Source organism: Pseudophryne corroboree, chromosome 11 (assembly GCF_028390025.1).
Source record: "Pseudophryne corroboree isolate aPseCor3 chromosome 11, aPseCor3.hap2, whole genome shotgun sequence".
In the NCBI taxonomy this organism is placed as follows: domain Eukaryota; kingdom Metazoa; phylum Chordata; class Amphibia; order Anura; family Myobatrachidae; genus Pseudophryne; species Pseudophryne corroboree.
In genome coordinates this window covers 132,504,418-132,527,138 of record NC_086454.1, presented here as the reverse complement: position 1 = coordinate 132,527,138, position 22,721 = coordinate 132,504,418, and the positions used below count along the sequence as shown (strand labels likewise).

General features: G+C 43.8%; 1 protein-coding gene across 2 annotated transcripts in view; it reads left to right on the top strand.

Moving 5' to 3' along the window:
* Nucleotides 1-22,721, top strand: part of CDC42BPG (CDC42 binding protein kinase gamma) — a 388,481-nt gene that overhangs the window by 165,031 nt on the left and 200,729 nt on the right. For both annotated transcript variants that reach the window (XM_063944811.1, XM_063944812.1), the window contains exons 4-5: nucleotides 17,674-17,769; nucleotides 20,384-20,532. In XM_063944811.1, coding sequence (XP_063800881.1) covers nucleotides 17,674-17,769; nucleotides 20,384-20,532 — 245 coding nt within the window. The remainder of the gene's footprint in view (nucleotides 1-17,673; nucleotides 17,770-20,383; nucleotides 20,533-22,721) is intronic.

Here is a 22,721-nt window from a genome sequence, read left to right as displayed (position 1 = left end):
TGCTTTGCAGTCCCAATTCGCCACTTCCCCCCCTAAGATCATACCATTTCCCATTAAGACCTTTATAAGTATGCTGGGTCGGGTTAAGATGATTTCCCATGCTTATGGCTATCTACTCGCCAAACTGCATACTGACCCTTTGACGCGTCTCCGTGTCAAATGGGAAGAGGATTTGGGCCCCATAGATGAGGAAAACTGGGCCCTAGCTTTGGAAACTCCGAGCAGGGTTACCAAATCCATCAGGTTTCAACAAATACAATACTTCCTTTTGCACAGAATATATATGACCCCGGCAAGACTGGCTAGACTCGGAACGGGCCGTGCGGGTGACTGCCCTAAATGTGGGATGACTGCAGGTACTTTTTGGCATCTTATTTGGGACTGCCCGAAGTTGCGGGCTTTCTGGTCGGGGGTCGGGTCGATTCTGGTGAACACGGGGGTGGACGAGGCCATGCTTACCCCGCAATTTTGTATCCTGGGAATGGGAGGATCTGATTGTGTATCTAGTCCACAGGGCCTCTATGCTCGCAACATGTGTGCAATGGTGAAGGTGAGCATCGCGAGGCTATGGATGGCCCCCAAGGGCCCTACACTCCCCGCTTTTAAGGCACTAATAAACGACACAGTCTTCAAGGAACGATACATTTACATGAAACAGAATGCTTCCGCTAAATTTGATAGAATTTGGTCTCCATGGCTGGAATCCATATACTCCTTGCCAGACCCTATAACTTAGTGGCACCGGGGTTGCTAACGAGTCCTGGAATTGCTAATATATGATTTCTATAGGGCTACAAGCTTCCCTCTCACCCAATGGGTAGTGTATGAGAGGATGGCTCAACGCCCAGCTAGACAGGGTAGGATTTAGAGTGCTAATATCCCCCAATGTGTCTTCTTCCCCCTAGTTATTTTTTTGTTTTGTTTTCTCGTTTCTTCCTTTTTTGGAGCTTTCGGTGTTTGGTTTCTGTTTGATATCCCCTTTTTTTTTTTTTTTTTTTTTTTCTGAGGAGACTTACTCGGACAAGTTGTCCGTAAGAGTTTTAAATGGGGAGAAAAACCAAAACTAAGTATAATGAGAGTTCTTGAACACTAGAGCACACGGATTAGATAAGATATTAGTATAAATAATTGCACATACCTAGGCACCTATGAACGTATGACATATTATCATAATAAGCCGAAAATGAATGATGTTACCCGATGTTGTCATGTCATTATGTGTATGGTATGTTCCTTATATGCAATGTCTATGTGCAAACTAATCTCCTTCGAAATAAAAATACTTTATTTAAATAAAAAAAAAAGTGGCACCTGTAAAAAAGACTTTCAGTTAGTTTGGCAGTATGTTTACAACTCCTTTATGGAGTGAGTGGTTTGAGCTCAGTCTGTACCAATTCACAGTTTGTATTGTGAATGTGCTAACTGTCCCTACCTCCTAGTCAGTCCCGTACACAAGAAGGTGTTGTGGTCCTTCAGTCTCGATCCGCTGCGTCCAGCGGTGAAGGATCGCGGCTTGTTGTCGGGTCGCGGCTCGATGACGTCACACTGCGGCTAGGCGTCGGGAAGTTCGGGCCGGAAAGGTGATGGTCTGTAGCTCGATGCCCCCAACGCGTTTCGTGCATCTCCGCGCACTTAATCATGGATGGCATGTCCATTTCCTGATCTTCAATTTATACTAAAAAAACTTTATTGTTCATTGTTAAAAAAACGGAAGTATACACAGGAAGTTGGATCAAAACAGGCGGCAAACATGTGCTCCTGTTTGTCTCTACTTATTTTTGAATTTTAAAAAATATTTTTCTTTTCTTTGTGTTTTTTTGGTGCCACTTATGTTAAATGATAAGAAATGTATTTATAATGACTGGTGAATTGTGTATTTTATAAAAAAAGCATTTAGTTCGATATCAATATTGAGTCCATGGGGTATTAAAGTTTTCATTTCAAAAATCCATCTTGTTTCATTTTTTATTAAATCTGTGACAATGTTTCCCCCTCTCCAATGTGTACGGGACTGACTAGGAGGTAGGGACAGTTAGCACATTCACAATACAAACTGTGAATTGGTACGGACTGAGCTCAAACCACTCACTCCATAAAGGAGTTGTAAACATACTGCCAAACTAACTGAAAGTCTTTTTTACAGGTGCCACTTTTACACATAAACTACCCATGGCATTACATATTTTAATTTATAAATGTTAGCGCACGTTACATGTTCCTGATTGTACTATTTTTAAACTGAGCAGCTTTTAGTCATATACAGCGCAGTTGTCACATACCTTTTACTGCGATCGTGGGCTTGATATCCACCATGGCCTTAACTGTGTGTAGTTCATATTTTCTCCCCGTGCTTGCGTAGATTTCTTCTGGGTACTCTGGTTTCCTCTTACAATCCAAAAATATACTGGTAGGTTAATTGGCTTTTGACAAAAATAAAAAATAAAAATTAACGCTATTGTTTATGTTTTAACTGTACATGTGGTAGAGAATATAGATTGTAAGCTTCACTGGGGCAGGGACTGATGTGAATGACCGAATATTCTCTGTAAAGCGCTGCATAATACGTTTGCGCTATATATAATATTGAATTAATTATCCACCCTGCCTTGCGTCAACAATTGAGGCTGGTCTTATGGTGTAATGGTGTGGGGAATATTTTCTACCCTTATATGGCCACAGTATATCTATCTTCTAATCACTGCTTCCAGCTGATAACAATCCCCAACGATGGCACTCCAAACTGACCTGGTACCTGCAAAAATGCTTCAACACTGTTGAGCACCTTTTTGGAGGAAATATCAATCCTTGGCGGACTTCCAACACTTCAAGTTCATCCTCTCTTTATACACATCTGCACTCTCCCTCGCCAAGCAATCCTCCTTCCAGTCACTCATCTCCTCTCAGTCCTCCAATCCCTGCCTTCTCTTTGGTACTTTTGACACTCTCCTTTGTCCACCCCATCTTCCCCTCCCATCCTCCCTCACTGCGACTGACTTTGCCTCCTTCGCTTCTAAAATTGAGGCAATCCATCAAAAAATCTCCTTCCATCTCCCCACTACAGCCCCACTACCCCACTTTGTGCTGCTTCTGCCCCACAATGGACGATTAAGTCCTCTCCCCTCCTCCACCTGCCCCTTGGACCCTCTCCCTACTTTCTCCTCCGCTCACTCTCCGCCACTGCATGCTCCCACCTTGCTTACCTCTTCAACTTCTCTCTCTCCACTGCACCTTTCCCATGCATTTCAAACATGCTCTTGTGTCAGCTATTCTTACAAAAACCCAATCTCTGCCCATTCTCACCCACTAGCGACTGCTCCATTTCTCTTCTCCCTTTTGCCTCAAAACTACTTGAGTGGCTTCTCTACAACTGTCTCATCATCTACCTCTCTGACAACAACATCCTTGATCCTCTCCAATCTGGCTTTCACCCACTTCACTCAGCTGAAGCTGCCTTGGTCAAAGTCACCAATAACCTGCTTTCGGCTAAATCCAGGGGCCACTTCTTTCTGCTCATACTCCTGGACCTCTCTGCAGCCTTAGGCACCATGGATCATCCTCTCCTCCTCCACACTCTTCAGACCATTGGCCTCTCTAGCATCGTCCTGCCTGGTTCACCTCTTACCTCACCAACAGCTCTTTCTGTGTCTGCTTCTGGCTTCACCTCACCCCTTTCATCCTTCCGCTTGGCATCCCACAGGGTTCTGTACATGGCCCCCTGCTCTTCTCCCAGTACACATCTTTCCTGGGAGAACTCATTAGTTCCTACAGCCTTCAATACTACCTCTAGGCTAACGACACGCAACTATACCTCTCCTCTCCTGACCTCTCCCCTTCGGTTCTCTCTTGGATATCCAGCTACCTCTATGCCATCTCCATCTGGATGTCTGAGCACTCTCTGAAGCTCAACATAGACAAAACCGAATTCCTCACCCCGCCCCCAATCCCCAACAGAGTCTCTACCCCCCATTGCCTTTGTCATTGTTGACAACACTATCTTCTCCCCTGTTCCCCGACTCAGCTGCTAAGGTGTCACCCTTGACTCCACCATTTCCTTTACCCCCCCGCAGTTAATCTATAGCTCAATTCTGTCTGTTCCAGTTACGCAACATCGCTCGTATCGGGCCATTCCTCTCCAAGAATGCTGCCAAACTGATTATCTACTCACTAATCCTTTCTCGGCTCGACTACTGCAACCGTCTCCTCACTGGCCTCCCACGTTCCCATCTTGCACCCCTGCAGGCTGTTCTCAATGCTGCACTTGACTTCTCTTCCTCTCCCACCATTCCACATCTGCTACCTCCCTCCATCAAAACCTGCACTGGCTCCCATTCCTTTACAGATTGCTCTTCAAACTCCTTACATTCACATACAAGGTCCTCTCTAACTCCACTGCTCCCTACATCTCCAACCTCATCTCCTTACATACTCCATCCTGGTCAGCCAATGACCGTACTCTCTCCTCTACCCTAGTTACTGCATCTCTTGCTAGATGCCAAGATTTTATCTGTGTGGCCCCCTTTCACCAAAATGAGCTTCCTCGCTCCATCAGGATCTTTCCAACCTTGCATATCTTCAAACTCGCATTGAAAACCCACTTGTTCATCAAAGTGTACCCTTCTACCACGTAACCTTGTCACTAGGGCACCCACTCCACCCTCCTACCTCTGTCATCTCTACCTCGCCTCCTCCCTGCCTTCAGTGACAGCCTTCACCTGCTCAGTGGCCATTTAGTCCGGTATTACTCTCACTCATAGCTGTTAGTCTCTTCCAGCGGTTCCACTCCTTCTAGTTGTGCCGTCACTATTTGAGAACCTTTGCTGATTGCTCCTTCGCTTAGCTTGCTTTTTGAGAGTTGCTTATATACAGAGAATTGTGGTGCTAATTGTTACTTCTGCTCTGTTTATGTTTTGCTTCATGTAATGTAATATTCTGTGTACACTGTACTCTCCTACTGTTGCAGTATGTACGCTGCTGTGGATCACTTGTGGTGCCTTTATAAATAAAATGTAATAATAATAATGGCTGAGAAGTATCAAACCTCGGAGAGCGATGCTGTGGTAACCCTCTTGTGTCAGGTTACCAGTCACTCTGTGCAAGTTACCGAACTGGGATGCAGCAAAAGAGCCCCAGACCATCACACCTCAGCCTCCTTGACTGATGGTTGGTATCACATGGGTTTATTTACTAAATGGCCCTTTCTCAACATTACATTTTTAAAGGCAATACGTTTCTGTTTGATGTTTTGCTATTAAAAGCATTGAATTCGTACACTGGGCAAGATGTACAAAGCACTGAAAAGTGATAAAGTGGAGAGAGATAATTACTTGGAGAGAGATAAAGTACCAACCATCCAGCTCCTACCAGTCATTTTTCAAACACAGCCTGTAACATCGCAGTTGATTGTCTGGCACTTTATCTCCATCCACTTTATCTCTCTCCAAGGCTTAGTACATAGGGGGAAATGTACTAAGCAGAGATAAGCATGGAGAAATGAGCCAGTCAAGAAGGTGCTCTTGGCAACCAATCAACTGCTCTGTATAATTTGAAAGTATGCAAATTATAAATATTACTTCAATGCTGATTGGTTGCCATGGGCAACTTCTCCACTGGCTAACTTCTCCACGCTTATCACTGCTTAGTACATATTCCCCAAAGACCCCAAAGTACCATCCAGTCAGCTCCTAACTGCCATGTTACAGGCTATGTTTGAAAAATGACATGAGCTGATTTGTTGGTAGTTTATTTCTCTTCACTTGATCATTTATCCATGGATTAGTACATTTGCCCCATTTTTGGCTTAAACATGCAGGGAAGTGGCAGTTTTTTAAGGTGCTACTTAGTAAATAAATCCCCCACACCGAGGATTTATCCTTTCACCTACTTGAGGGCTTACATGTGTAGATGCTGCGGCATTTACACGTGATCGCGACTTATAAGGCGCAATTGCGGTAACCTCTTTAGTGTGCCTACATCTTTAGTGTGAGTCTACGACCCATTTAGAAAAACATCAATGTAAACATTACAGAATCATTTTCTGAGTAGGGTATGTTTTTCCTTTAATTGACAATAGGATTAAACCCTTTGAAGTGAAATGGGGAAAGGGAGGATACACAGTTTACTTGAACAGACGCACTTCTATAGATTATAGACTTGCTAATGAATCACCGGCTTTACATCGCTTTCAGTATGAGACCGGAAACTGTTTGTAGAAGTAATTTTACTCAATACGTCTGAAACGCTGCTCATGTATGAATTATACTGCAAAAATGAAATCGGTCTGTGTTGAAATAAAGCTTTGTAGAAATATATTGTAAGTGTCGTAACTAAACAGGGATAGCATGTGAGGGAAGAATGGGCATGGCCACAGAATAGTACCAATTCACAGCATACCGCACAGTATTGTCCATTATTCACATTACGCCACACAGTAGTACCTCTTGCACATGTTACACCTGACCACACAGTAGTGTCCGTTATTCACAGTACACCACACAGTAGTCCCCTTATACACCTTACGCCAGACAGCAGAGCACCTTATACACATTGCACAACAGCAGATCCCTTTCTAAGTATTACGCTACTTGGCAATACACGTTATACACATGTGACAAAGTATCTGCAGCATAGGAGGGAGAGAGGCTCTGATGACCATATTACCGGCACATAATGTCCTATCTACCTCTCTCCTCATTACTTAATGTGAGAGGATTACACCCAGCCCCCTGCCGTGCTCCAACCCACCCCTCTGCAGGTTACACAAATCAGACTTAATTATGCTAGCAAGGGTTACCAGCAGAGAGAGGGGGGCCCCCTGGCATCTCCTGGTGCCCAGTCTGTACTGTGGGGCATGGGGATACAGAAGGGGATATACAGGGAAGAGGAGAGAGTGGGGACCCTGCAGTCCTCACAGCCCAATTTCTCTCCCTCTGTCTATCGGCCAAGGAGAGGCTGCATCTGCGGTTCCAATAGCCCAAGATCACTAGTTACTGTACATGAATGAAAGGCAGCGGCGGTTTATGGCAGCTTGCACTCTCTGCCTGCCTCTCCTGCTCTCCGTAAGCATCTACAAGGCTGGATATCGATGGAAGTGATTTCTGGCTCACTGAAACATGAAGGGGGACATAGAAGTGTCGTCAGGCATCTCTCATACCGTGTCACAAGCAGAGCATCAGTCCTGGGGAGGATGTTCTGCAGGGCACAGCTCTTTTTTCCAAGAGGCACCAGATAAAGCTGGCACACACAGAGGGGAATCACGGTGGATGCGGCTGGTTGTACCCACAGGGCAAATGCGCTGTGGGCTGTGCATGATTCGCACCACCCTAGTCACGACCCTGATACTGTATGCTGGGAAATTGTAAGGCTCAAAGTGGGTACACACTAGGCGATGTGCTCTATGAACGATGTCGCTTAGTGTTTCCCCTCCTGGGCCGGTCGGCGGCAGTGTGTACACACTCGCGATATGCAAACCATATCGCTCAGTGACACCACACTGCGGCCGGGCTGTGCATGAGGTTTTTGGTCGGTGCAAATTGAGCTGCATGCATGGCCAACAGGGAGGATTGTTAATGACCCGTGGGGCCACACATCGCTCGTCGGCGGTGGCATACACACTTAGCGATAAACTAAACAACGTCGCTCAGGAAGGGTCAAAATGAGCGCTGTCGTTTAATTTATCGCTAAGTGTGTACCCACCTTAAGAGAATAATGTTAAAATGATTTCATACTGCAACGCAACATAATTAAGTACAATTATAGAGCTGACGCAGGGCAGTATTTTCACCTGTGTGCATATGCATGCCCACAAAGAGGGTGAATGCTTATGCATCAATGCAGAGTTGCTTGCATAGGGCACTTGGGCGTCCTTATGGTTTGGGAGGGGGAACAGCACAAGGAAAGGGCATGTAAATGCAGGCCAATCATCGGCACAGACTTTTCAGTCTGTAAAATAAGATCTAACAATAAAAAGTAAATAAATTCACTCCTGAGTGTTCCTAGTAGTAAGGCACTTAGCGGCAAAATTGGGAACAAGCAGCGTAGAATATTGCAGAAAATATGATGCCATTACTAGGCTATACTATTGTAGAATGAGATCAGTGTGTCATAATTTCAACCTGTTCAGCATGTGACTGCATTCCCTAGGCAGACTGGTCCACAAAAAATAAAATTGCCGCCTTTCCCCTAGAAGAATCCAATCTGGGGAAGTGGGTACTAAATTGTTCATTGGTTAGTGGTTGCAGGCACCTGTCTGCTTGTTTTAAAAAAGTAGCAGGCAGAAGGAGCAGGGCTCCTGGGTAGTTTCTGTTGTCATTATGATATAAAAAGAGTAAACACATTTGTTTGACAATAAATGGCTTCACCCAACCACTAACCATGAGTGAAAGAAAAGTTTGTGAGTTATCATTCATATTCTCTGATAAATGGCCAGAAAATCACAAATTCTGCTAGGGTATGTAAACTTATGAGCACAACTATATATATATATATATATATATATATATATATATATATATATATATATATATATAAGGTGATTTGAAGCACAACTTGCAATATTCCTTGCGACAATCCACTGAGGTGCACAAACTCAGGTCCAATAGTCCTTATAACTGTGTTCCATATGTAAAAAGATATATTGTAAGAGCACTCACCAGACTTCTTAATGATGCAAAAACACTTGATAAGCTTTAATTACTTACAACATGGCAACTGAGTGTGTCAATGTTTCCGATCACTAAGGACTCTTTGTCAAGACCAAACAAACAGAGAAAAATGTGCAAAACCTTGCCATGTGAACCCTTAAGCGTGCTTATACCTGGACTTGTACCATAGGACCTCCCACAACAACTGGCAGTAACAGTGATGTCGTCGATGTCATACAATATTCTAGGTTCATATTATTACAACTTCCGTAGACCTCTACTCACAGTCAGCTACACTTAAAATATACTTCACAACCGAGGCCAGGGACTTGTCTGCCCGATATGCATTCCACTGTTCTGGAACGCTAGCTGCAGAAGTTACACATACTTCCGGTAATCCTCCAATTGTGGCTACCTCTAGAGCTCCTGTGTTAGCTCCAGGGCCGTAACTAGGTGTGTGCTGATGGTGCATTGTCCACAGCACAAATGCACTGAGGTGCACCATCGGGCAACACACCCGCAGGGCTGCAATCTCCAGACTCCAGTCTGCACACACACTCACTGCGGCTGATGGCGCCGCCTGTGTCCAGCGTGCGGCGCCGCCTGTGTCCCGACTCTCGCTGGTGGTGCCCCCTGTGTGCCGCAGGTGGCGCTGCATGCGCAGGTGGCGCCGCCTGTGTAGAGCATGCGGCGCCACCTGTGTCCAGCATGCCGCGCCACCTGTATTCCGTCTCCCGCTAGCAGCGCCACCCGTGTTTCGCTGACAGCGGCGCTGCCTGTGTCCAGCGTGTGGCACCGCCTGTGTCCCGTCTCCCACTGGCGGCAGCGCCACCTGTGTCCCGTCAGCCACCGCTGCTTTTACACATAAGGGTCTGGCTGCCGCTGCACTCACCTGGGTTACCGCACAAGCTGACTGTCAGACCAGTGCCCAGGGGACTGTGATGCTGCTGCTGTAGTCATGCACTGACAGCCCCCTTCCTCCGGAGAGATGGTAAGTATCAACTATTCTGTCTGTCTGTTTGTCTGTCTATCTATCTATATATCTATCCTGCCGTAATTTGTAAAAAGGGGACACTGTCTGCCGTAATTTGTAAAAAGGGGGACTGGCTGCCGTAATGTGTAAAAAGGGGACACTGTCTGCTGTAATGTGTAAAAGGGGCTCTACCCGGTGTAGTGACGCTACTGTTTGGCGTAATTTGAATAATGGAGACTAGTGTGCACCGTAATATGAATTGGTATTATTATGTGGCCACACCCCTAACCCATGAAGCCACACCCCTATTTTACATAAAGGGGGGCGCCAATGCCGTTTCTTGCACACAGCGCTAAAATGTCTAGTTACGGCACTGAGTGGCAATAACAACATTTTTAAACGAGTCTTCATCATCAAGATCATGGTAACTGGCTCATCAACAGCATGATGTGCTCAATAATGTATCATCATACTTTGACGCATGCACGTACATTTACACATACAGTACAAGCTGATTTTCACAGGTCACATTTTTTTTTAAAGTTTTTTTTTTCAAAACTGGATTCACAATATTTTCAAGTCTTCAGGAAGAGCACTGTGGTGGATTTCTTATTTGTATTAATAACCTATGCGGCATATGCTATTAAGTATATACTATTTTTCTTTAAATGCAATGCAGCATCATCAGGTTTGGATTTTCAGTGTCTAGATAACAAAATGAATGGGAACCCTGGCATGTGAGCGGTACAGTGCCTGACCTTCTCTTCCCCCCCAGGTTATGTCAAACTGGAATGCCAAGATATGTCACTGTTCCTATTCACTGACATGCCTGGTATGCCTTCCAGAGCCCCGACAAGTACAGGCAGGCATCTCAACTCATCCTGCAGCTTTTATTAGTGAATCAGGAGGCGTGTGTTCCTATATGATTCTATATGCTGCGTGCTCTATACGATATTTTCCTCGTGCCTTATATCTGCATTACTCAAATGTTGATAGATTACCCTGGCATCCTTGGATAATGAAAAATGATATTGGTTAGCAATATTTTTATGGCAATTAGCAGTTGCAAGCAATAATTATACAGAAAGGGTGACACGTTTAGTGGGAGTTCGATTTTGTACTCTTCACGTTTGGGAATTATTTACATATTTTCGTAAGTAAATCTTCACTCTCGAGTACAATCTAAAAGTCTTCAATGATGCAGAAGACGAAGTGAAAATCACCATGAAAATATTCTCAGAGTGCATCATATTATAACTTATAATTGGTTGCTTGGTTAAGGTTTGTATTATCCGGCTACTGCCCACTGCAGATATGGTTACATTTATATACAGTCTGAGTAGGAAAACTGGGGAAAAAATACCATGTAACCCATATAACTGTGATTTGTGTCAAACGCAACAAAGAACCACCTGCGACGGAAAACAAAATAAAAGATGTTCCTCAAAATTAAAAATACAATATCTTCAGAAAATGGAGTGATATCAAGCAGCTACATACAGACTTTTTTTGTTTCTAAGTATACCTTCCTATAAGACCTGGAGCTCCCTGTTGTTCTAGATTTGAATGACAGTTTGTTAGCTTTCTGTGCATGTGCTAATGTAATAAAGTTGTTTAGAATAAAGTTAAATAACTCATGTAGAGCTCATAAGTCACAGCATACTCTAGCAGGACGCTAAAGTCCATGGCAGATGCAAGAAACCGGTCTGCTTTTCGGGTTTAAAGTGAAGACACAAAAGTTGTGTGAACATTTGGGCAGATGTATTAAGCCTGGAGAAGGCATGAAGAAGCGATAAAGCAGTGATAAATGCAAGGTGATAATGAACCAGCCAATCAGCTCCAATTTGTAAATTGACAGTTATGAGCTGATTGGCTGGTGCGTTATCACTTTGCACTTATCACTGCTTTATCTCTTCTTTATGCCTTCTCCAGGCTTAATACATCTGCCTGTTGTTTGTTCCGGTAACTTGATTTTGCTACTACCAAACATAATTGAGTAATTCAAGACTCGGGCTGAAAATGTTGGCACACCGTTATCATTCATTTACGTAGGAGCAGTAATCATTCTAAAACCTCATAAGTTCACAATCTAATTTACCTAACATACGCCATAAATACCTGGTTTAGTTAGAAGGGAAACACAATATTTGTTTGGCCCGTAGAATGCAAGATCACATGGGAACACTGGGAGAACATTGAAACTGCATGGTGAGAACACCCTGGTCAGTGTCTAACTCATTGACCACAGTGCTGTAAGAAAATAGACTAATATGGTATATATAGGATTCAACATGATTCCAGTGGCTTACTTGTGTTCCACCTTCTGTCTTATTTTTTTTCCTTACAACTGTAAATCATATTTCTCATTTTGTTTTGTTTTTTAAATCCCCGGCTGCTAATGCTCCAAAACAGGATAAGCAATAAATAGTTCCTGTAACGTTTTTAAACCTGCGATTAATTAGGAGTTAGGACAGTGGTTCCCAAGCAGTCCTGGTGTTAAGGATATCCATGCGTAAACAATGGTGACTTAACTAGTACCTCAATCAGTTTGATTTCCAGCAGCGGGCAAGTGCAAGCAAATCATGGCGCTGGTGGTGTTACTGCGGCCACGCCCTCAGGCTGCAGTGCCCCAGGCACCATCCCTGCTAGCCCGCACCTAAAACCGCCGCTGGATGGCAGGACAGTGTTCAAAAAGCGGGACTGTCTTGCTGTGCTTGAATGCCCTTGCGGCTGCTGAGTTATTATCCAAAGGACTGATTTTGAGCTGGGAGTAAAAAACGGCAAGTAACTTTGCACCTTGGCAAAACCATGTTGTACTGTGCAGAAATATTTAGATTTGAGTGGAGCGCGTCCAAGCTCAAATCTAAATTGCTGTGTAAAAATATAGTTGCACAGCACTTGTGGGCTACATGCAAAAGCAACCAGTATTTACTTTGCATGCAAAGATAAAATTGTTTATTGGAGATAAGCTGTTTGATTTTAGGAAATCCGAACCTCTCTGAACATCTGAGATCTGAGGCAGTCCGAGTTGAGGCTCAGATCTGCCGAGCTGCCTTGGATCCCAAACCAAGGCAAAACCCTGTTCTCCCACTGTCAGATCTCGGAGTTCCAAAGTCGCATTGAAATTAATGGACTGACCGCTGATTGGCCGAGAGTGCCATCTCTCATAGCTCTCAGCCAATCAGCGCTTCCCCATTGATTTTAGTGGGCACAGCAGACAGTGTAGCAAGATGTCGGCCATCCCCACACTGCCGATATAGCCGGTGCCCTCTGTCACAGTAAGTGCACTATTGGTGTATCCAATCTGCACTGTATTTGACATGCACTGCAACCCGCTCTGTATCCGACCCACACTGTAACCTGCACTGCACTGAATAGGCATGTGCTGGAGGAATGTGCACTGGTGAAAGGCGCATCCACGTCTGCTGTTGCTATTGTACACATGCAAAAAGTGGCTATTGGATGCCTAAAAAACTGCGCAAAAGCACTCAGGCAGCTGTGTGGAATGTGTACACCAAATGGGTGTCTCTCCACAACACCACAAATTTGTGACAATGAAATAGAAGGTATGGTGTATATGTACCACTGGGCGCCAATTACCACAATGTCATTATAACATATAAAAAAAGTGTATATACAATACGTCCTTTGTGATCGTGTCCTCCTCAGATGATGTAACACCAATGTACATTAATCAGCACATGGGGGGGGGGAAACAGAGATCATTTCATGTGTAGGAACATTGATTTAATAGCATATAATACACATCACACAAAATATAAAAAAAAACATTCAAAAAACAGTGAGGACACAAGTAAAAAAGATAATGGTCCCCCTCAATCCTGTGGATATTGAAGTGCAAACAATTACCAGAGATACAAAGAACCGGCATAAGTCAGTTCTTAATAAGATTTTAATATCACCAGTCCTCCTCCCTGGTAGGCAATCTGGAAACTTCTTTCACCGGCAAGAGATCAGCAAAGTCAGTCCACAAGCACTGTGGGGGTCCGGTTTGGACCAACGCGTTTCGACCCTGTTCTTTGGGTCTTTGTCAAGGCAGTATATTGGTCAGAGTCCTCAGTGGGGTTTAAATATCCCCTCCATCCAATCACATTATTGCATGCTCAGCTGAAGCTTATTATACATTTAGTATTTCCCTGGTAGTCATGGTGACCGCGACACTGTATAGATCAGGGACCTGACGTTACTTCCACCAGGTCCATCTCCATAAAGCAGCCCCTCCGGGTTTGGATATCTGATCCCCCTATCGATCGTCACCTACTGCGGCTCCTCCTCGGTAACCATAGTGATAGTGGTACACTATAAACTGTGTAACGTCACGTTACTTCTGGAATCCTGGCTCTCTCAAAATGACCGGCTGGAAGTTGCGTCCTCAAGCGGTTACCATGACAACGTACACCACCGCTCCTGTATCCTTCTACCCAATCGAGTATTCCGGTGACAGGAGCAGGAATCCATAAATATTACAGGAGTAGAGTCCACATCAGAATTCTTATAGAAAGTCCAAAATGAATGTCCATAATATATCCTCAATTACCATAACGCCTTTGAGTATAAAAAAAAAATATTTTACACCTCAGATGATAAAACCGTATATGAAATAGGAAAAAGAATAAATGACCATCATATAAAAACAAGTGAATATAAAACGAGACCTAATTATAAAAACCACTTCAGTTCAAAATCATTATTTAGACCGTGTGGATGCAATGCATTAAAATCATAAATACACTTCATTTCACTTTTGGCCAATGCAGTGGTAATGTCTCTCTGACGCATATTACACTTCACTAATTTGAACCCCGCAAAGCGTTTAATAGCATTAGTAGAGCAACCATGATGCATTTTAAAATGGTTTGAAAGTGCATGGGTCTCCAAACCCTTTTTGATATTACGGCAATGCTCGCTTATACGAATTTTAAGGGGTCTAGTTATCCTACCTATATAAAAGAGATTACAAGTACATTTAATGAAATAAATAACATTCTTAACATTGCACGTAATAAAATCCTTTTATGGTAAAACTTCTTCCATCAATACAAATCAAATCTATTTTTTTCAATCCATCACTTTTGACTTCCCTACATCCTATACAAGAGCCGCATTGATGAAAGCCTTTAGTAAGGATTCTCCCTTCTCGTTTTTTAGGGGGAAGATAGCTCCTAACTAATGAATTCTTGAGGTTAGGGGCTTTTTGTATATAAAAAACGGTCAGTCCGGTGAAACATTCCTTAATATGGGTTCTCTTACCTACCTCCATTGGTAATTCCTCCTTCCCTTCTCTAAAAATGGGTTTCTGTTTCTCTACCGTTTAATGTTTCATACATATTCCTCTCAAATATGGGTGTTGTGTAGGAAACTCTACTCCAAGCTTGTCACGGAAGTGACGTGACATTACACAGTCACTATGGTTACCGGGAAGGAGCCGCGGCGTCAGTAGGTGACGATCGATACAGGCATCAGATATCCAGACCCGGAGGGGCTACTCTATGGAGATGGACCTGGCGGAAGTAACATCAGGTCCGTGATCTATACTGCGTTGCGGTCACCATGACTACCAGGGAAATACTAAATGTATACTAAGCTTCAGCTGAGCATGCAATAATGTGATTGGATGGAGGGGATATTTAAACCCCACTGAGGACTCTGACCAATATACTGCCTTGACAAAGACCCAAAGAACAGGGTCGAAACGCGTTGGTCCAAACCGGACCCCTACAGTGCTTATGGACTGACTTTTCTGATCTCTTGCCGGTGAAAGAAGTTTCCAGATTGCCTACCCGGGAGGCGGACTGGTGATATTAAAATCTTATTAAGAACTGACTTATGCTGGCTCTTTGTACCTCTGGTAACTGTTTTACACTTCAATATCCACAGGATTGAGGGGGACCATTATCTTTTTTACTTGTGTCCTCACTGTTTTTTGAATGTTTTTTGTAATATTTTGTGTGATGTGTATTATATGCTATTAAATCGATGTTCCTACACATGAAATGTTCTGTTTTTCCCCTCATGTGCTGATTAATGTACATTAGTGTTACATCATCTGAGGAGGAAACGATCACAAAAGATGTATTGTATATACACTTTATATATATATATATATATATATATATATATATATATATATATATATATATAATCACGACATTGTGGTGATTGGCATCCAGTGGTACATATACACCATACCTGCTATTGTACACATGTTTTAAGGTTTTTTTTCTTTGTTGTTTAACTACTACTACTTTAGAGCAATGATATTCCGCACACGATTCTTAGTAAATTTCTGTGTTGTTTTGTTTTTTATTAAAAGTACTTTTGAGTTGGTATGATTGGCTATTGCTAATACATTACATTTACAAAACATTTTTAAACAGAAATAACTGCCTTGTGTTTGTGCCGCTGCTCTGTTGCTTAGTTTAGCCAGCCAGCCTTTGGCCTATGTTGGTGAACAATATTATGAGCTCTGAGGTGGTAGGAAATAACTGGAAATTAATGTTGTTGAGATTAATAGTACCCTAGAAACAAAAAAAGGCACAGATTATGTGATTTCAACTTCTTTTTTTGTTGTTGTCATTTTGCGGGAAAAAATACAAAACAAAAGCCAATCACGGCCAAAATTCAAAACCAAATCCAAGACCAAAAGTGGGCGACGAATTGGAACAAAAACCAAAACCAGCAAAAATGGTCCGGCGCACATCTCTAGTATTTATACCCCTTGAATTGCAACACTGGTTGTTCAGGTGCACAGGTCCTTCAACGAAATTTTTTTTTTAATCTAAACAATATAAAAATAATAATAAAATATAGATCTATATCAATCAATATCACGATAGTAGACTTTAGTGGTTCGCTCCATTAGTAAATATAATAGTTTGGTGGCGCAAAGGCTAGCTAATCAGTGGAACGGGTGTGTATGACATGACCGGCGGTCGGGATCGCCATACCGATGCCGGCATCCCGGTATTGAGATGCCCCGAGGGGGGGCGAGCGCAACAAAGCCCCGCTTGCCACTTTGCACTTGCCACAGGTTCTATTCCCACTCTATAGGACATCCATAGAGTGGGAATAGTCCCTGTTATTTGGCATGCCGACTGCCAGGATTGTGGGTGGGCGGGATGTAGGTGCCAGTCACCTAACTACATCCCGGTGGAACCACTTAATTCATATGGTCCAATTGTCCTAACAAGAATGCTAGAGATGTGAAAGGTCTCTGACTCCCATACTAATTGCACATACAAAGCCCACCAGGTCGGTAGAAGCTGCTAACACCAATACAGTGAAATTGGCCTTCCCAGTGTATTGAAGGGAAGTGCACCTCTCCAGTACTGCAAGATTGTTAGTAACCAAGCTTGCCAGTATACTTACCTTAAGGATAACTCCCCATACTGCTAAAACAGACATTCCAAGCTCAGTTGGGTGCTGAAAATCAGTACAGGAATATGCACCACCACACCCCCAAACTAAGATCTTCCCAAACACTGTGTTTGAGGGAGAAAAAAATCCCATCCAGCTATTCACTGACCACTCGTCTTATGCAACGTTAAAAATGACTTGCGAAGGCCAACTTTTCCTTTCTCCAATGCAAGTGGGAAGTATCTGACACTTGTACTAATACAGGCCCCCTCAGACAAGCGGTGCCGCTGACTATCATAGGGTAAAAATAACCTACACAGTGTATGGGCAGGGAACACACCTCCAGTTACGTTACAAAAGCCAGTACCAGGTACTTCCTTGGGTAAATTCAAGAAAACGGCACCCATTATGAACCTGAAGACGCATCAGTTTTCCCCCTCCACTCAGGTAATGGCTGATCAATCTGACACCACTCACAAATTCCAAAATGGAGACCACGATTTAAATGACATGTTACACGCAACCTATCCCAGTATTGGGGTTTATAGGCCATTACATGCTAATGTGTGTGCTCCTTCTTATGTACAAACTGTATATCTCTAGGCTATTCTTTGGGTTTTGTAGGATTAACAAGTGCAAAATAAATGTTTCCTATATTTAAATACAACTTTTTCATTTTTGCAGACGGCTTGTTTCCGTGAAGAGAGGGATGTTTTAGTGAAAGGAGACACCCAGTGGATCCCTAGTTTACATTATTCTTTTCATGATGACAATTATTTGGTAAGATCAGATGTTCACCTAATGTAGACTGGAAAGAAGCTGGAGTTTTCTAGTATCTGATTAAGAAGACCGGTAGCCACAGTAATGTTTTACAGTAATCCCCGTGCACCTATCCAACTGAGTAACAGAGGAGACCCATCACTTAGCAGTAGGTCTCCCTGCGCCATGGCAACGGCTTCATTCTGCTGCCTCAGCAGGGAATAGGGCACTGAACCACAGCCCTGCCAGCTCTCGTTTTGACAGCCGGCAACAAATCAGCTTTTAACTACGTTTGTTTCTATTCTGATATCTTCAATTTACAGCAGTGTAATACATCAGCACTTTATAAATAAACTAATTACCAGCTCATCAAAATGACGAAACACATAACCGTAATGTCAGCGCCGGCAGCTGTGCGTGTCCGAAAGGCGTAACACTTGAATTGTTCTGTTCGGCACCATCTAGTGGCTGTCGGCGCACAAAACACTTGAATTCACCTCATAGAGGTCTGGAGCAGCCTTAGCCTATAGCCTATTATTGTATAGGATGATAATAGTAGTACATAGCAGTACTGAGTTTAAGAGATCTTCCATAGAGACTTTAACATTGGATTTCTTCAATCCAGTTGTCTTGAGTTAGGATGTTACGTACAGTATCTATAAACATATATGTGATATGTGCTTGAGCGTACCTGAAGTTTCGTGTTCGTCCCGTTGCGGCTCTTCTGGTCGTCCAATTCCTGCTTGTGCGGAGCCAGTTGGAATCTGCGGACACCTGTATAGGACCTGGGCAGAAGGACGGAGATACCCCAGTACAGACAACACCCCAAATGTGAAAGGACCACTACGGTGGGATACAGTAACAAAGATTTATTGCAGAAGGGAAACCGGGTTTGGGGTTAGTAAACTTAATACATTTTTGGTTAGAATCATTACATTTTCCACATATGATTCCCAAAATTATTATAAACATGGCAACATAATGACACAAATGCTTTTCAGAACTTTAACAATTCCAAGAAGGTATTTAGAAAAGCAGGTTTCATGCAAACTTAGGCAGTACGCTGAATACGCCACAAGGTGGCACTATGAACTCAATAAAGAGGGGTTTCTGGCCCAATACATCTATATATAATCCAGGGAAGTTCGGTGTATGTCCTTGCCAATAGCACGGAACCCCACGTCTGGCGAGTGATCAATGCACAAGGGAGGTATAGAGGAGTGGTTGCTGCAGTTTAGCGGTTTTCCTAACTTTCGTGGGTGACGGGGAGCGAGGTGGTGACCCTGGGTGAGGATGGTTAGGGTGCTATGATGCCTCAGTGTCCTGTCTATTTCAGTCTCCACAGCTGGTAGGGGATATAATGTTCCTGGGTGCACCACTCGGGCTTTATTGTGGGCCAGTATGCATTAGCAAGGGTGTGTATAGGCAGTGTGTCTCTTATTCAGCAGGAGTGAAAGAGAAGGGGGTAAAAAGGGTTGGCCACGTGGTGGCTACCTGTACTTTAGTTCTTCTCCCGAAGATCGGCACAGCTCTTCTCCCTCTCAGCAGCCAGCGCCACACGTCCTCTTAGTAGTGCAGCGGCGGGACGCGCTCTCCTCCAGGCGGCTCTTTACTTTCGCCGTGGCTGTCCTCCGCCAGCGGCTCTCCCACACAGCGTAGCGGCGGTTAGCGGCGCTAGTCTCCGTCTCCCTCTTGCCGGGTGCAGTCGCGTCTCTCTCTGTCTCAGCGGCGCAGGTCCGGCCCTCCGGCCCTCTCTGGCGGCTTCTCCTTCTCCTCTCTGGCGGCTTCTCCTTCTCCCCTCTCCGCGCGCACCACCGACTCCTCCCCCTCTTCTCCCGCTCAGCGGGCGGCCAATCACCCCAGTCTCCTTCAGGTCACGGTCCGGCCCGCTGGGGTTGCCTAGCGACCAGGCAGTCTATTAACCCCCTGTGGGGGACAGCGGCTGCCGTTGTATTCAGCAGGGGTCAGAGTGGGGGCAGATGCTGTATATCACATATATATTGGTAGATGCTCAATTAGCTTAGTGATATCATTCAGGTGCTCGAAAGGGAGGGGTATTTCTAAGCAAGAAAAAAAGGCATTTGTTTCCCCCAGCACCCTGAATGATAACCGTAACCAGATATAAATTCTACATAATAATAGAATTCAGAGATCTTCGTTACACATATTTGCGCAAATGTGTGAATAAGCCCCAAAGCCGCATCAAGGCGTCTCTGTATATTTGGGGTCCCTAGCGCTATAGCTAGGTGCATGGTGTGGCACCCCAAAACACCAGCATAAGCCAGAAAGCCCACTGGTATGCTACGCTGGGCTTTCTGGCTTATGCTGGTGTTTTGGGGTGCCACACCATGCACCTAGCTATAGCGCTAGGGACCCCAAATATACAGAGACGCCTTGATGCGGCTTTGGGGCTTATTCACACATTTGCGCAAATATGTGTAACGAAGATCTCTGAATTCTATTATGTAGAATTTATATCTGGTTACGGTTATCATTCAGGGTGCTGGGGGAAACAAATGCCTTTTTTTCGTACAGTATCTATAGTCAGCATAAAAAATTTTCAAGTTTAACTTAACTTATTTTTAAATATGTATGTGCCAGTGATATGTAATTAAAAATACTCTTTTATTTACAGTATCTGGTGATGGATTACTATGTTGGGGGAGATCTGTTAACTCTTCTTAGCAAGTTTGAAGACCGGCTACCAGAAGACATGTCCCGATTTTATTTGGCTGAAATGGTGTTAGCAATAGACTCAATACATCAACTGAACTACGTGCATAGGTAAGACGGGGCGCCAGTGACATTATGATGTTTTGTAAAGAAAGGGGGTGTTCAGCTCTATCCATTAACCAAGACCACACTATGAGGCTGGTACCTGCGGGTTACTATGCCAGCTGACATAGGGGGGTATCCAGTTGGTATCCGGACTCCAGGTCGACACCTAAAAGGTCGACACACCTAAGGTCGACACCAATTGGTCGGCACACCTTAGGCCGACACCTGTAATATGTAGTCATGAAAAAGGTCGACATGAGTTTTTCAATTTTTTTTTTCTTCATTTTTTGAACTTTTTCATGTTTTACGATCCACGTGGACTACAACTGGGAACGGTAACCTTGCGAAGGGACACTGTGCACTAATTGGGGTTCCCGGTAACACTACGAAGATAACGAGATACTCAAAACAATTACTACAACTCTCACCAGCTGCACAGTGAATTAGGATACTATTGCATTGCACTGTTTTGCATAGGTAATCTGGAGTTATTGTTATAAGCAGAATTTAGGCATTTTAATTGTTAGATATTTGGGATGGCCTCCTCCCCTATCATTTGTTTGTTTTAGCTTTTATTGCCCACCAGTGGATGTTGGGCAATGGGTGGGGTATTAATTAGTGAACATATACCTTACACATGTTCATATTAGAGTATAGTTGACTGATTAAGCCTGGCTGATTGATCCAGGGTGTAGGACTCTAAGGGAGTAGGCTCAAAGGGAGAAGATATATAATTTTAATATCAAAGCCTGGACTTAAACTGGACGAAAAACTGAAAGAAAACATCAAACAACACAAACAACAACAACAGATGAACTACTTTTCAATATCAACTGTATATGCAAATTTATCACCCTCCAACTTTCACTCTGTGAACACTATGCAACCCATCTGCAGAAAGGAACATATGTAAGATCAAGTTTCCATAATCAGGATCACAAAGATCTTCATTGGGACAATTGTGAGTTCCCCTTCTTACCACACCTAACAACTCCTGTCTGTGTAACCTGGACAATGGGGGTAATTCCAAGTTGATCGCAGCAGGATTTTTGTTAGCAATTAGGCAAAACCATGTGCACTGCAGGGGAGGCAGATATAACATGTGCAGAGAGAGATAGATTTGGGTGTGGTGAGTTCAATCTGCAATCTAAATTGCAGTGTAAAAATAAAGCAGCCAGTATTTATCCTGCACAGAAATAAAATAACCCACCCAAATCTAACTCTCTCTGCAAATGTTATATCTGCCCCCCCCCCCCCTGCAGTGCACATGGTTTTACCCAACTGCTAAAAAAAATGTCCTGCTGCGATCAACTTGGAATTACCCCCAATGAGCACTGTATTTCCATGTTTTTGACGCACTTACAAGTAACTGAAGGAGAAATAAAAAATTGTATGTTTTTTTGCAGCATTCACAAACATCTTCATGCACATGCTGAAGCTATATCATTTTGTCTTTACACACCTGCAAATCCAGTCTGAATTACCTCTGCTTTTTGCTAACCCTCTCATGTTCTCTCATTTACTAACACATCCTTCAACTTCAATTTCTGCAACTACATAAACTTTCTACTGTAACCAAATTACTGCCACTGAACACTTCCAACACTGCCCTTTCACCTGTATTTCTGCTATCCTACTGATCTGTTCATCTTACAACCACCACTCCTATTTCCAAATTTATCATACTATTTACCTCCTCCACACTACAGCATGTCTAGCCTGTCACTATCACCCCCCAACACTCCTTGTCTACCGTATCCTTTTCTCTGTCCCCTGCTCCCACCTCTATCCTTCTCCCCTAGTCTCCCACATTTCTTCCTCTCTCCCCTTGGTGGCCCATCCACTCCACTGCCTCACTTCCACTCCTCCCCTGACACCCCACTGTCATTCACCTCTATCCTACCTTAGGCCCAATCGTCCACCACTCTGCCCTGCTCCCTCCCTCCTCTGCCTACCTCACCTCATACCCCTCTGTACCACACTTTACTACCTCCGTGCTCAACTGCTGCAGTGTCCCTTCCTAGCCTAGCCAGCAGCCTCACTACACCCTCTGTATCCCTGTCTTCTAATTCCATCTCGCCTCATTGCTACAGCAACCCTGATAATCTCATTCACATCACTCCCTCAGACTCTCTCCCTGTCTCCTGTGCCCTCTGGAATGCCAGATCTGTCTGTAATAAACTGATCCCACCCAT